Source organism: Nicotiana sylvestris, chromosome 4 (genome assembly GCF_000393655.2).
Source record: "Nicotiana sylvestris chromosome 4, ASM39365v2, whole genome shotgun sequence".
NCBI classification, from domain to species: domain Eukaryota; kingdom Viridiplantae; phylum Streptophyta; class Magnoliopsida; order Solanales; family Solanaceae; genus Nicotiana; species Nicotiana sylvestris.
The window spans coordinates 17,052,902-17,069,774 of record NC_091060.1 but is presented as its reverse complement, the minus strand read 5'-3'; the positions used below and the strand labels follow the sequence as shown (position 1 = coordinate 17,069,774).

Genomic DNA, 16,873 nt, shown 5'->3' with positions numbered 1-16,873 from the left:
ATCAAAAATATATGAATTAATCGAACTTAAAATAAAAAACACAATTAAATTTAGCAAGACCAAACAATAACTAATATTATAAGAAAAGGTAGAGAATAAAACCGTGTATTTCAAGAGATTCACTGTTTGTTGTTGACGATAGCAACAATGAAATTTTTGGGTTTCTTAGGAAAAGAAATAAGATCAGATACTTGTAAAAGATGAATACATATCTTTTAATGATATGTATGATCTTTCCAAAGGAGAAAAAGTTCTTTTGGCGGGTATATAAATCGGGTAGATGATTCCCGCTATCTTTAATTGCCTTTCTTGATAAAATTGAGTTGAATACTGTTTTATTTTGCTAAAATTAAAAGACATATTTTGATGTATTAAAAGGGAAAAAAGTGAGAACGTAACCTTGGGTTAATTCTTAACGGTGGAGTTAGGCAAACTTCTACCATTTTAGTTTTTTTTAATTAGTATAAAAGTTAAATTGTGACGATCCGGCCAGTCGTCTCATGAGTTACCATCTTATTTTCCTCATTTCTGCTTCTTTATGCTTTGTTCATCCGTAATTATGTGGTATCGGGCTGGTCAGATCGAATCCGGAATGATTTTGGTAAGGTTTGAGACACTTAGTCTCTTTTAAGAAAGCTTAAGTTGAAAAAGTCAATCAGATGTTGACTTATGTGTTATAGGGCTCGGAAGTGAGTTTCGAGGGTTCAATTAGCTTTGGGAGGTAATTTGTGACTTAGGAGCGTGATCAAAATGAGTTTTGGAGGTTCGAATTAGATTTAGGCTTGAATTGGCGAAGTTGGTATTTTGGCGATTCCGGTTGGTACACGAGATTTTGATATAGGAGTCGGAATGGAATTCCGAGAGTTGCAGTAGTTCCGTTGTGTCATTTGGGATGTGTGTGCAAACTTTTAGGTCATTCGGACGTGGTTTGGTTGAGTTTTTGATCGAAAATATAATTTGGAATATTTTAGAAAATTTGGCTTGAATCTGATGTGTTTTAGGTGATTTGATGTTGTTTGAGGTGTTTTGATGATTGGAACAAGTTTGAATAAGGTATTAGGATATATTTGTGTTTTTGGTTGAGGTCCCGGGAGCCTCGGGATGATTTCGGATGGTTAATGGAGAAATTTGGACTTTGTTGCAGCTGCTGAAATTGCTACTTCTTGTATTTCCGCACCTGTGAATTGGGGACCGCAGGTGCGACACCGCATATGCGGGAGACGAGTCGCAGAAGCAGATTTTGATGAGTTATCAGGAACCGCAGATGCGGCTGGAGACAGCACCTGCGGAGTCGCAGATGCGGGAAAAGTATCGCAGAAGCGGAAAGTGCTGAGGGAGTCGGGAACCGTAGAAGCGGTGAGATGGACCGCATCTGCGATGTCGCAGATACGGATGAGGGATCTCAGAAGCGGAAAAATAGTGAGTTAAGTGATTCCGTAGAAGCGGAGAAATAACCGCAAATGCGGTACCGCAGAAGCGAGTATTGTGCCGCAGATGCGAAAATGACCGAGTAGAAGGTATAAATTGTAGCCTTCGGGAATCTTGAGCTATTTCACCATTTTTATCTCGGCTTGGGAGCGTTTTGGGCGATTTGAAAGAGGGATTTCAAGGGAACTTCATTGAGGTAAGGAATTTGGACCTAAAACCCGTTCCTATGCTATTATTTCATAGATTAGAGCTAGAAATTATGGAAATTAAAGGTTAAAATTGGGAAAACTAGGGCTTGGGAATTAAGGCCTTTAATTGAGGATTTGAAGAACCATTTGAGGTCGGATTTCAGAACTTTTGATATGTATGAACTCGTGGGGAGATAAGAAACCTATTGATGTAAAAATTATCGAATTCCGAGAAATGGGCCCGGGGGCGCAGGTTTTGGTAATTTCGGGATTTGTGTCATATTTCGATTATTTTTGCTTGGGTTCCGTTCCCTTATCATATTTTGACGTCCTCTTTCTAATATTGGATAGATTCGACGTGAGTGGAGGCCGATTCGAGGGGCAAAGGCGTCGCAAGCTAGAGATTTGACTGGTTCGAGGTGAGTAATGATTGTAAATGATGTTCTAAGTGTTTGAAACCCCGGATTGCATATCGTAGTGCTATATTGAGGTGAGGAACACGCTGGATGACGAGCGTGGGGTCGTGCACTATTGGGGATTGTGACTTAGACCGTCCGAATGACTATTTTACCTTGTATTTGACTGAAATCTATTCGCTATCATCATGATTGAGCTGAATGCCATATTTGGGTTTCGTGCCAACTATTTGAACCCTTCGGGGATTTTTTTATTGATATTTCCTCACTGTTTTGACTATATACTTGAACTCAGTCACGGTATTTTCCACTGTTTTCGTACTCGGCCATGTCTACTCAGTTTTAATACTTAAATGATGTTTTGGGCTGAGAAACACTGTTTTTACTATAGCCCGAGTGGCTTGTGAGATTTTTGACTGAGTAAGGCCGAGGGCCTATGTTGTGAGGAAACATTTGATACTGATTATGAGGCAGAGGGTCTAAGATATGTACGCCACGAGGTGGCTTGATTTATATGAGGCCGAGGGCCTAGTGATGATGCCACAAGGTGGCTTGATATTGCGCTTGGGCCGTAAGGGGCCCCTCCAAGAGTCTGTACACCCCCAGTGAGCGCGGGTACCCATTGTGATGTGAGATTGAGCCCGAGGGGCTGGTATTGTTCTATGTGATTGCCCGAGGGGCTGGTACTGTTCTGAGATATTGCCCGAGGGGCGAATTTGTGATATTGTGCCCGAGGGGCGAGCCTTTATGTGTTTATTTTTCATATTTGACTGCCAATTACCTGCTTAATTATTAAAAAAAGGCTTTTCATGAAACTACAATTGAGTTAAAGGATTTTACCTACCTTTCACTGATTTAGTGATTTTGAATGATTTTACTGCTTTATTATAGAATGCTTTGTGCCTTACGTGATTTCTTGCTTTCAATCTTTATTTACATTTGTTACTCACTGAGTTGGAGTACTCACTTTAATCCATGCACCCTATGTGCAGATTCAGGCGTTGCTGATCCTGCCAGTGCGAGTTGAGAGCTCCCGGCGGACATTCGGAGTTCACGAGGTAGCTGCTTGACGTTTGTAGACCCGTGTTTATCCCTCTTTATCTTTTCTATCTCTTATCAGACGTTGTAATAGTGTGTGGATTTTTCACACTTGTATTAGGTTTTATAGATGCTCATGACTAGTGACACCCCAGTATCGGGCAGTGTTGGATTGTTCTTCCGCGTATTTATGACATTATCTACTACTTTAGATTATTTTATCATGTTTCGATTATTTTTTAAAAATAGTTAACTGTTAAAAATTGGAAAAAAGGGAAGTGTCGGCTGGCCTTGTCTTCACGAGAGGCGCCATCACGACCGGGTTCGGGTTTGGGTCGTGACAAGTTAGTATCAGAGCCTAGATTACATAGGTCTCACGAGTCATGAGCAGGTTTAGTATAGTCTTACAGATCGGTACGGAGACGTCTGTATTTATCCTCGAGAGGATGTAGAACCTTTAGGAAAAACTTCATATTCTTGAAATCCTTGTCGTGTGAATTGTTGATCTGATTACTAAACTTTTGTTGTTCTATTCTCTCACAGATGGTGAGGACACACGCTACCGGTTAGAGTGGACGACCACCAGTACCACCGGCTGTGGCCACTAGAGGCCGAGGACGTGACCTTGGTTATGGTAGGGGCAGAGCAACTAGGGCATCACTTGCAGATCCACCAGCTTCCCCAACTAAGGATCAGGTCCCAGTTATGGGCGCTCCAACAACACCAGCTCAGGCACCAGTTGTGCCATTGTGATTCCGGGTCTTAGGAGGCCTTGGCTCAGATCTTATCAGTTTACACTGGCCTAGCTCAGGCGGTTTCAGCCACTACAGTCGTAGGTACTTCTCAGGCCGGGGGAGGCAATCAGACGCCCGCCGCTCGTACACCTGAGCAGGTCGTGCAGGGACTTCAGACGCCAGGGGCACATCCAGCCCAACCGGTTGCTGCTGTTCAGGACTATGTAGTTCCTGCTATACCGGAGGATGAGCAGCGTAGGTTGGAGAGGTTTGGTAGACTGCAGCCTCCGACCTTTAGTGGTACAGAGGGTGAGGATGCCTAGGGTTTCTTAGATAAGTGCTAGAGGATGCTTCGTACAATGGGTATTCTGGAGACCAGCGAGGTCGCTTTCACTACTTATTAGTTTTCGGGAGCTGCCTTTACTTGGTGGGAGGCTTTTAAGAGGCGTAGGCCTATTGGTGCAGCACCCCTTACCTAGCAGCAGTTCTCTGTTCTCTTTCTGGAGAAGTATATGCCGCAGTTCCGTAGAGAGGAGTTGCATAGGGAGTTTGAGTGGTTGCGTCAGGGAGAGATGACTATGGCGTAGTACGAGATGAGGTTCTCCGAGTTAGCTCATCATGCTATTTGGATGGTTCCGACAGATAGAGAGAGGTTTAGGAGGTTTGTTGATGGCCTCACTTATCAGCTTCGCATTCTCATGACCAGGGATAGGGTGATTGGTGCTACGTTTGAGGAGGTTGTGGATATTTCCTGTGAGATTGAGTCTGTTCGTCGCCAGGAGAGCGAGTAGAGGGAGGCCAAGAGGCCTCGAGGATCTGGTAGTTACAGTGGCACTCCTTCGAGAGGTCAGTTTCAGCACAGCAGAGGCCATCCATTCAAGCATGCTCAGCTAGCTCGCCCAGGTTATCGTGGGGCATTATCGAGTCATGGTTCTCACAGTTCTCATCAGGACCAGTCATCACTTAGTGCCCTTCCAGCTCAGAGTTCGTCCCGTGCTCTATCAGTTCAGGGCTCTTCTATGCCGAGCGCATCTGCTAGTCACTCCGGTGCAAGGGGTTCCCTTCAGTCCCCTTCTCCAGTACCTGGGAGTTGTTATGAGTGTGTGAGATGGGTCATATGTGGAGGCAGTGCCCTCGTCGTCTTGCGAGCTCATCTCGACAGAGGGATCAGTCATCGGCTTCAGCACCAGTTACTTCACCACCACCCGCCCAGCCAACTAGGGGTGGAGGTCAGTCAGCTAGGGGTCGCCCTAGAGGGGGAGGTCGATCAAGTGGCGGTCAGGCTCGTTTCTATGCACTTCTAGGCAGACCCGATGCTATTGCTTCAGATGCTGTTATTACTGGTATTGTTTCAGTCTACCACAGAGATGTCTCCGTATTATTTGATCCCGGTTCCACCTTTTCTTATGTTTTATCATACTTTGCTCGTTATTTGGGTACGCCCCATGAGTTTCTTTTCACCTGTTCATGTATCTACCCTGGTGGGCGATACTATTGTTGTAAACCGTGTGTACCGGTCGTGTATGGTGACTATTTGGGGTCTGGAGACTCGTGTGGATCTTTTATTATTGTGTATGGTGGATTTCGATATCATTTTAGGCATGGATTGGCTATCTCCGTGTCGTGCTATTCTGGACTGTCATGCTAAGACAGTCACATTGGCTATACCGGGTGTGCCACGGATCGTATGGCGAGGTGTGACTGATTATGTTCCCAGTAGAGTTATCTCATTCTTAAAATCTTGGGAAGAGTTGTCTCTCGTACCTAGCCTTTGTGAGGGATGTCGGAGCTGAGACTCCCAGTATTGATTCTGTTCCAGTTGTGAGGGTTTTTTCCGATGTGTTTCCTGCAGACCTGTCGGGCATGCCACCTGACATGGATATTGATTTTGGTATTGACCTGGTGTCAGGCACTCAGCCCATTTCTATTCCACTGTATTGTATGGCACCAGCGGAGTTGAAGGAATTAAAGGAGCAGCTTCAGGAACTCCTTGATAAAGGGTTCATTCGGCCTAGTGTGTCACCCTGGGGTGCGCCGATTCTATTTGTGAAGAAGAAGGATGTCACTATGAGAATGTGCATTGATTATAGGCAATTGAATAAAGTAACAATTAAGAACACGTATCCTTTGCCTCGCATTGATGATTTATTCGGCTAGCTTCAGGGAGCGAGAGTGTTCTCCAAGATTGATCTCTGTTCAGGTTATCACCAGTTGAGATCAGGGACTCGGATATTCTTAAGACAGCTTTTAGGACCCGATATGGTCATTATGAGTTCTTGGTGATGTCTTTTGGGCTGATCAATGCCCCAGCAGCGTTCGTGCATTTGATGAACAGTGTATTTCGGCCTTATTTTGACTCGTTTGTCATAGTCTTCATTGATGATATTCTGGTATATTCACGTAGTCAGGAGGAGTACGCAGAGCATTTGAAGGTTGTGTTGCAGAGATTGAGAGAGGAGAAGCTTTATGCAAAATTCTTCAAGTGTGAGTTTTGGCTCAGTTCAGTGTCTTTCTTGGGGCACGTGGTGTCCAGCGAGGGTATTCAGGTTGATCCGAAGAAGCTAGAGGCGGTTCAGAGTTGGTCCAGACCGTCCTCAGCCATAGAGATTCACAGCTTTCTTGGTTTGGCAGGCTATTATCGCCGGTTTGTTCAGGGATTCTCATCTATCCCATCGCCCTTGACCAAGTTGACTCAGAAGGGTGCTTCATTTGTATGGTCGGACGAGTGTGAGGAGAGCTTTCGGAAGCTCTAGACAGATTTGACCACAACTCTAGTATTGGTCTTACCATCAGTTTCAGGTTCATATACCGTGTATTGTGATGCTTCGAGAGTTGGCATTGGTTGTGTGTTGATGTAGGAGGGTAGAGTTATTGTTTATGCTTCTCGTCAGTTGAAGCCCCATGAGAAGAACAACCCCGTTCATAATTTGTAGTTGGTTGCCATAGTTCACGCATTAAAAATTTGGAGGCATTACTTGTATGGTGTGTCTTATAAGGTGTTTACTGATTATCGTAGCCTCCAGCACTTGTTTAAACAGAAGGATCTCAATTTGAGGCAGCGGAGGTGGTTGGAGTTGCTTAAGGATTATAATATCACTATATTGTACTATCCGGGAAAAGGCCAATGTGATTGTCGATGCCTTGAGCCGAAAGGCAGTAAGTATAGGGAGTTTGGCATATATTACAGTTGGGTAGAGACCTCTTGCAGTTGATGTTCAGGCTTTGGCCAATCGGTTCGTGAGGTTAGATATTTTGGAGCCCAGTCGAGTATTGGCTTGTGTGGTTTCTCGGTCTTCTTTATATGATCGCCTCAGAGAGCGCCACTATGATGATCCGCACTTGCTTGTCCTTAAGGACAGGGTTCAGCATGATGATGCTATAGATGTAACCATTGGAGATGATAGGGTGTTGAGGATGCAGGGCCGGATTTGTGTGCCAATGTGGATGGGCTTCGGGAGTTAATTCTGGAGGAGGCCCATAGCTCGCGATATTCCATTCTTCCGGGTGCCGCGAAGATGTATCAGGATTTGAGGTAGCACTATTGGTGGAGAAGAATGAAGAAATATATTATAGGATTTGTTGTTAGGTGTCTCAATTGTCAGCAGGTGAAATATGAGCATCAGAGACCGGGTGGCTTGCTTCAGCAGATAAATATTCCAGAGTGGAAGTGGGAGAGGATCACTATGGATTTTGTAGTTGGACTTCCACAGACTTTGAGAAAGTTCGATGCTATTTGGGTGATTATGGATTGGATGACCAAGTCCGCGCACTTCATTCCTGTGTGTACTACCTATTCTTCAGAGCGATTGGTAGAGATCTATATCCGAGAGATTGTTCGTTTGCATGGTGTCCCAGTTTCCATCATTTCAGATAGGGGCACTCAGTTTACATCGCAGTTTTAGAGGTTTGTGCAGCGAGAGTTGGGTACTCAGGTTGAGTTGAGCACAACTTTTCACCCACAGATGGATGGGCAGTCCGAGCGCACTATTCAGATATTGGAGGACATGTTGCGTGCTTATGTTATTGATTTTGGAGGGTCATGGGATCAGTTTCTACCACTCGTAGAGTTTGCTTATAATAATAGCTACCAATCAAGTATTCAGATGGCTCCATATGAGGCTTTGTATGGGAGGCGGTGTAGATCTCCAGTTGGTTGGTTCGAGCCCGGTGAGGCTAGGCTATTGGGGACAGATTTGGTGCAGAATGCTTTGGAGAAGGTGAAGGTGATTCAGGAGAGGCTTCGTACAACGCAATCGGGGTAAAAGAGCTATGCTGACAGGAAGGTTCGAGATGTGTCCTACATGGTTGGCAAGAAGGTTCTGTTGAAGGTTTCGCCCATGAAGGGTGTTGTGAGATTCGGGAAGAAAGGGAAATTGAGTCTGCGGTTCATTGGACCTTTTAAGGTGATTCGGAGGATTGGGGAGGTGGATTATGAGCTTGCTTTGCCACCCAGATTGTCGAGTGTGCATCTGGTATTTCATGTATTTATGCTCCGGAAGTATATTGGGGATCCGTCTCATGTTCTGGATTTCATCACGGTTCAGTTAGATGATGATTTGACCTATGATATCGAGCCAGTAGTTATTTTGGGTCGTCAGGTTCGAAAGTTGAGGTCAAAGAATATAGCTTCAGTGAAAGTGCAGTGGAGAGGTCGGCCCGTGGAGGAGGCTACCTGGAAGACCGAGCGGGATATGCGGAGCAGATTTGAGGCTTCAGGTACGTTTCTTGACTCGTTCGAGGACGAACTTTTGTTTAAGTTGGGGAAGATGTGACGACCCGGCTAGTCGTCTCATGAGTTACCGCCCCGTTTTCCCCATTTCTACTTCTTTATACTTTGTTCATCCGTGTTATGTGGTATCAGGTTGGTTGGATCGAATCCGGAATGATTTTGGTAAGGTTTGAGACACTTAGTCTATTTTAATAAAGCTTAAGTTGGAAAAGTCAATAGGATGTTGACTTATATTTTAGAGGGCTCGGAAGTGAGTTCCGAGGGTTCGGTTAGCTACGGGAGGTGATTTGTGACTTAGGAGCTGAATTGTGACTCAGGAGCGTGATCGGAATGCGTTTTGGAGGTTCGGAGTAGATTTAGGCGTGAATTGGCGAAGTTGGTATTTTGGCGATTTCTGGTTGGTAGACGAGATTTTGATATAGGGGTCGGAATGAAATTCTGAGATTCGCAGTATTTCCGTTGTGTCATTTGGGATGTGTGTGCAAAATTTCAGGTCATTCGGACGTGGTTTGGTTGGGTTTTTGATCAAAAACGTAATTTGGAAGATTTTAGAAAATTTGGCTTGAATATGATGTGTTTTGATTGATTTGATGTTGTTTGAGGTGTTTTTATGATTGGAACAAGTTAGAATAAGGTATTAAGATATGTTTGTGTTTTTGGTTGAGGTCCTGGGGACCTCGGGATGATTTCGGATGGTTAACGGAGAAGTTTGGACTTTGTTGCAGCTGCTGAAATTGTTGCTTCTTGTATTTCCACACCTGCGGATTGGGGACCGCAGGTGCGACGCCGCATATGCGGGAGATGAGTCGCAGAAGCAGATTTTGACGAGTTGTTAGGAACGGCATATGCGGCTGGGGACCGCACCTGCGGAGTCGCAGATGCGGGAAAAGTATCGCAGAAGCGGAAAGTGCTGAGGGAGTCGTGAACCGCAGAAGCGGTGAGATGGATCGCATCTGCAATGTCGCAGATACGGATGAGGGATCGCAGAAGCGGAAAAATAGTGAGTTAAGTGATTTCCGTAGAAGCGGAGAAATAACCGCAAATGCGGTACCACAGAAGCGAGTATTGTGCCGCAGATGCGAAAATGACCGAGCAGAAGGTATAAATTGTAGCCTTCGGGAATCTTGAGCTATTTCACCATTTTTATCTCGGCTTGGGAGCGTTTTGGACGATTTGAAAGAGGGATTTCAAGGGAACTTCATTGAGGTAAGGAATTTGGACCTTAAACGCGTTCATACGCTATTATTTCATGGATTAGAGCTAGAAATTATGGAAATTAAAGGTTAAAATTGGGGAAACTAGGGCTTGAGAATTTAGGCATTTAATTGAGGATTTGAAGGACCATTTGAGGTTGGATTTCAGAACTTTTGATATGTACGAACTCGTGGGGAGATAAGGAACCTATTGATGTAAAAATTATCGAATTCTGAGACGTGAGCCCGGGGGTCGAGTTTTGGTAATTTCGGGATTTGTGTTGTATTTCGATTATTTTCGCTTGGGCTCCGTTCCCTTAGCATATTTTGACGTCCTCGTTCTGATTTTGGATAGATTCGACGCGAGTGGAAGCCGATTCGAGGGGGAAAGGCGTCGCGAGCTAGAGATTTGACCTGTTCGAGGTGAGTAATGATTGCAAATGATGTTCTGAGGGTTTGAAACCCCGGATTGCACATCGTAGTGTTATATTGAGGTGAGGCACACGCTGGATGATGAGTGTGGGGTCGTGCACTATTGGGGATTGTGAATTAGTCCGTCCCGAATGACTATTTTACCGCGTATTTGACTGAAATCTATTAGCTATCATTATGATTGGGCTGAATGCCATATTTGGGCTTCGTGCCAACTATTTGAATCCTTCGGGAATTTTTTTAATTGATATTTCCTCATTGTTTTGACTATATACTTGAACTCAGTCACGTTATTTTTCATTGTTTTCGTACTCAGCCATGTTTACTCAATTTTAATACTTAAATGATATTTTTAAATGATGTTTTGGGCTGAGAAATACTATTTTGGGTTGTTCTTCCGCGTATTTATGACATTATCTGCTACTTTGAATTATTTTATCATGTTTCGATTGTTTTTTAAAAATGCTTAACCGTTAAAAATTGAAAAAAAAGGAAGTGTCGGCTGGCCTTGTCTTCACGAGAGGCGCCATCACGACCGGGTGGATTTGGGTCGTGACATAAATGGATCTCAACCATTAATCATTTTATGGTCCACATGGCATGAATCTACATGGCTATTGAATATTACTTGAGCTAATAATACTGGACTGGATCTTTTTCCGGTAATAGGACCCCCGAAAGAAAAGGTGTGTAGTTAGTAATATGGTCATAGGTCGGGGAGGATTTTATGCATTATCCCATATTTTTTTATTTATATTTTTGTGTACCTGTGAATTTACTATTTATTGTATCTTCCAGAAATAGGATCACCTTTAATCACTTTAACTCACACTTTTTTCCTTTAAATTTTATTTTAAACCTAAAACACATGTTCTAATGATTTAAAAAAAAAAATAATAACGTGCAATACACGTGATAACAAACTAGTATTATCAAATATGAACTAATTTAAGACTTTAAATAGAAAACTTTTAAATTTGGTGCAAGAAAGGAATGCAAGACTCTTTCAAGACAAGTCGAGGAATTGTAAGATGTTAAGCAAGCTAATTGTACGAGAAATGCATTGTCGCGTCAATAGAAGGATAACAGAAGTTTTGAATAAACTGAATTACTATCCTTAGTAGCAGATGTGGACCCATGTATACAGTTGAGGAGTTACCGGATCCCGTAAACTTTGGATGAAATCTTGTATATATATACACATACATACATATGTACCTTGAAAATGGTTAATTTAAAACAGTTGGCACCCTAAACACTAAAAGCCTTTAGAAAATATTGGTTGAGCATAATAATGTGCCCCTCGCGTAAAAATTCTGGGTCCGCCTTCGCTTAGTAGTTGGTCATTTAGCCTGTCTAGCCTAACTATAGGAGAGAATGACTAGGAGTAGTAGAGGATGAATGAAGTAAAGCTATGGGTCTGACCAAGCTTTACGGGTCCTTTTGTAATGGCTTGTAAATACTTTTTCCCTGATATATATAAAAATTTAATTACCAAAGGAAAAACTTTTAAATTTGGTAAAAAAGAGAGAGTACATTAGTTACTATCTTATTGGAAAAACAAGAGATTTAGTTACTAAGATTATAACAGGTTACCAATTAATATTTATTATAAAAGTTTAATTATAATTTTCTTACTAGTGACTTGGTTATGTAAATATATCAACATTTTTCGCTCTTGGTGTATAAATAAATAAACACGCTCTTTATATATATACACTTTGTTTTATTTTTATATGACGATATTTAATTGAGTATAAATTTTAAAAAGAAAAACACTTTTGACTTATGCCAAAAATACCCTTAAATTTTGTTGATTTAAACATGTCATAATATTTAAGTGGGCATAAATACCAATGGTAAAAGGTATATATTACGTAATCAATTACCAATATATATATATATTACGTAATCAAGTAGAGATTATGATGATTGGAGGTCAGTCAATGACTTGGCATATCTTCCAAATTCTAAGACCCAATCATTTTTTTTTTCCATTTCCCATATATAAATATCACAGCAAAACTGGATATTATATTCTTCTCATCACTTAATCTTTTCTACTACACACAATGAATAGACACAGTGATAAAACAAAACAACCTCAGACACAATTTGTTCTGTATAATTGTTTGTTGTTTTTCTTCACTTTGTTGGTATTAACAAAAGCTGAACAAGTTGGATATGGATATACTGTCCGATCATTAGGCGTTGACTCCTTTGGAAAGACATTGACTGCTCATCTTCAACTCATCAAAAATTCTTCTGTTTTTGGACCTGACATTCAGAATCTCACACTTACTGTCTGGTAATTTTGGAACTCTTTGCTTATAATTACATCTTTGTTAATGAAATTTCATCATTTTTAGTCTTAAGTTTTTTTGGTATTGAAATTGGGAAGTTGATGTTTTGAGTGGTGGAGTCAACTGAGTTAGTTCTTGATTAGGTGGACTCTTTTGGGGTTCAAAGTAAAGTCAATGGTTTAACATGTTGAATTGTGTGTAATTGTTAATTATATTATGCTTCAATACGCCCCTTACGTGCCTTTAGCCGAGGGTCTATCTAAAACACCATATCTATTTAAATCAGCATCTCTATCTTCACAAAGGTAAGGTTAAGTTTTGCATATACACTACCTTCCCCAGACCCATTACGCTCGGATTGTTGTTGTTGTTGTTGTTGTTGTACATCCTTTACATGTTGGCTTGATTCTTTTTTCAAGGATCCACTACGTGGAAATACTTTTTTGCATTTTGGGTAGCTGTGAGATCTGAACCCAAAACGTCTGTTTCCCTGATATCATGTTAAAGCGTGTGAGCACCTCATCTAAAAATTAAGCTATTAGAGAGTAAATTGCCATTTCTCAGTTCTAAATAACTGCTCCTTGTTGTTGGTTTATTTGTGTTAGGATTTTTTACATCATGAGTCTTTTTAGTATCAAAAAATCTTTTTGATTTTGATTTAGATACTAGTGGTGGTATGACAATTTGGATTCTCACCTAACTGGTACAATATCTATGATTGAATATCTAAATGTGCAGAATCAGACTGAACTGCATCGGGCATTCAGTCTCAGTAATGTCGTGAGGTTAGTCTTTTCTGTAATATAAAAGATTATTAATGGACTCTATCTTGTTTTACATGTTGATCAATTCTTCAGCTTTGAGACGAAAGATCGTTTAAGAGTCAGGATTACCGATGCAGATCATGAAAGATGGGAAGTTCCACAAGAATTTATCCCCCGCGAAACTCATTCTTTCCCCCGCAGCTCCCTTTTGGAGAAACATTCTTATTCCTCACTTCCATTATCAGAAGAAACACATTACATCCATACAGACACCATTTCAGACCTTATTTTCACTCTCTACAACACCACGCCTTTTGGCTTTTCCATCAAACGTCGCTCCACAGGTGACATTCTTTTTGACACCTCACCTAAAAATGACTCTCCGGACACATTCCTTATCTTCAAGGACCAGTACCTTCAACTGTCCTCTTCATTACCAGCCGATAGGTCATCTATTTATGGCCTCGGGGAGCATACCAAGAGAACGTTTAAGCTAAAGAATAATCAGACATTAACTCTTTGGGATGCTGATATTGGTAGTGCAAATGTTGATCTCAACTTGTATGGCTCCCATCCTTTTTACATGGACATCAGGTCTCATCCTGGCGCGGGGAGTACTCACGGAGTCTTGTTATTCAATAGCAATGGGATGGACATTGTATACTCTGGTGACAGAATTACCTACAAAGTGATTGGAGGGGTCATTGACCTGTATTTCTTTGCTGGTCCTGTACCGGAGAAGGTCATGGAGCAGTACACGGAGCTCATTGGCCGCCCTGCACCCATGCCATACTGGTCTTTTGGTGAGTAAATATACATGTGAATTACCTTGTCTCATTGAGTTTATTCTTGACATTGTTTCTTCATGCAACTATTGCAATCTTTATTCACAGGCTTTCACCAATGCCGATATGGCTATAAAAGTATTTCTGAAGTTGAGAATGTAGTGGCTCGCTATGCAAAAGCTCAAATCCCTCTTGAGGTCATGTGGACAGATATTGATTATATGGACGGCTATAAGGATTTCACAGTTGATCCGATTAATTTTCCACTTGACCGGATGAAGAAATTTGTTGATAAACTTCATCAAGATGGCCAGAAATATGTTCTCATATTGGATCCAGGTGAGTTTTGACATATTGAATTTCCTTGCTTCTGTTGATATTTATACTTAAATTGGTGTAGAAGTTGAGAAAATTCCAAAGACGTAGGGAAAAATGACTTAATCAAAGTGCTCTTGTTTCCTTATTGATCTGTTCACAGGGATCAGCATAAATAGCTCGTATGAGACTTATAAGAGAGGTATGGAATCGGATGTTTTTATCAAACGCGATGGTGTCCCTTATCTTGGCGAAGTTTGGCCTGGAAAAGTCTACTTTCCTGACTTCATAAATCCAAAATCCAGAGTCTTCTGGAGTAATGAAATCAAAATTTTCCATAAAAGTCTCCCCGTTGACGGGCTCTGGCTTGATATGAACGAGTTATCTAACTTCATTTCTTCTCCTCCAAGCCCGTCTTCTACTCTTGACAACCCTCCTTATAAGATCAATAACTCAGGAACCCTACGTCCAATCAACGAGAAGACTGTCCCAGCAACATCAGTACATTATGGGAACACCTTAGAGTACAATGTTCATAACCTCAATGGATTCCTCGAAGCTAAAACGACCAATGCTGCTTTAGTCGATATTACTGGTAAAAGGCCATTTATACTTAGCAGATCTACTTTTGTGGGTGCTGGAAAGTACACAGCACATTGGACTGGAGATAATGCTGCAACTTGGAATGACTTGGCTTATAGTATTCCTAGCATTTTAAATTCTGGATTGTTTGGAATTCCCATGGTTGGAGCTGATATATGTGGCTTTGGTAAAAATACAACTGAGGAACTTTGCCGCCGTTGGATTCAGGTAAATGTTCTGTTTTCTTTAAAGAAGTATTTTGCATATATCAGGAGTTTATTATTTCTATTTGACAGTTCAAAAGTCATGCACAATTCATTTTCCATCACTGCATACGATATCTTATTCTTCTATTTTGCGCCTCCTGCTCCAATGTATAATCCAGGGCAGATGCGGATTTAAGATTTAAGCTCTATGGGTTCAACCTTTAAGATTCTTATTATTGAATCCGTATGGGTTCCAACCTACTATTTTTGGCAATTTTAGTGAGTTTTTACACGTAAATTTATGCAATGCATCGAAAATATTGGATTCAGATGAACCCGATGATGCAACACTGCATCCACCTCTAATCCAGGGAGTATACTTGTTTCCATTAACAGTGTTGTCATATTAGTGCAGAATCCTATGCAGTCTGTTGGTTTTCATAAATACATCACTTGTAATGGTTTTACTTAAAATACTCATACAGAATCTGATGTTCATTTGTTAATATCAACGTATCGTCAATTGTAGCTAGGTGCATTTTATCCCTTCTCAAGGGATCACTCTGACAAGTTTACTATCCATCAAGAGTTATATATCTGGGATTCAGTAGCTGCAACAGCTAAAAATGTGCTTGGACTTCGCTATCGGCTCTTACCATACTTGTACACACTAATGTTTGAGGCGCATTCTAGAGGCGTTCCTATAGCACGGCCACTTTTCTTTTCATTTCCTGAGGACACGAACACTTATGAAATCGACTCTCAGTTTCTCATTGGTAAGGGGTTAATGATATCACCCGTGCTAACATCTGGAGCGGTTTCAGTTAATGCATATTTTCCATCTGGAACCTGGTTCGACCTCTTCAACTATTCAAACCACGTGAACATGAAGTCCGGTAACTACATCAACCTTGCTGCACCTTCTGATCATATCAACGTACACCTTCGAGAAGGAAATATTCTGGCGATGCAAGGAGAAGCAATGACAACAAGGGCAGCTCGGGAAACTCCATTCGAACTTCTTGTTTCCATCAGCGACAAGGGAAATAGTTCAGGCGAAGTTTACTTGGACGATGGAGAAGAAGTTGAAATGGGAGGAAAGGGTGGAAAGTGGAGCTTAGTGAGATTTCACAGTGGCGTTGTAAACAATAAGTTATATCTCAAATCAGAGGTTGTGAATGAAGAGTTTGCTATGAATAAGAATTGGACAATACACAAAGTGACTTTTCTTGGACTGAAGAATAGGGCGAGTAGAATAAGTGCAAATAAGTTGACAACTAAAATGGTGGGCAAGAGGAATGTATACTCAAGAATTAGAACAAACTTTGACAGAAGTACATCTGGTGTTTTAGAGATGTCAGGTTTATCAGTTCTTATTGGCAAAGAATTTAATCTTGAGCTAACACTTGCCATATAAGAACAGCCATGAGTGGATCTTCATAATGTAGAACATGGAAAATAAAGCATACAAGTTTTTAGTGCTCATTATTTTCCTTATGAACTGATAAAGCATGTAATAGTTGAAACTGAGAAATCAATAAATATTTGGTGAAGATGTCAGCTGTCTGATTGTTTGGAAATGTATATCATTTGACAATAAGGTTACCACCTATTGTTTTTCCCTGACAAAGCGCGCTGAACATGAATCACATGATCAATAGTCATATAGACAGCCTGGTGCACTAAGTTCCCGCTATGCGCGGGGTCCGGGGAAGGGCTGGACCACAAGGGTCTATTGTACGCAGCCTTGTCCTATCAAT

General features: G+C 41.5%; 1 protein-coding gene across 1 annotated transcript; it reads left to right on the top strand.

Annotated features, from left to right (window-relative positions):
- The first annotated feature begins 12,191 nt into the window (after positions 1–12,191).
- LOC104239764 (alpha-glucosidase) lies at positions 12,192–16,666 on the top strand. Its single transcript, XM_009794485.2, has 5 exons — positions 12,192–12,466; positions 13,319–14,028; positions 14,119–14,349; positions 14,489–15,135; positions 15,643–16,666. Exons 1-5 carry the CDS (start codon positions 12,231–12,233, stop codon positions 16,528–16,530), a joined length of 2,712 nt encoding a protein of 903 aa, XP_009792787.1. The 5' UTR covers positions 12,192–12,230; the 3' UTR covers positions 16,531–16,666.
- The last annotated feature ends 207 nt before the right edge of the window (positions 16,667–16,873 follow it).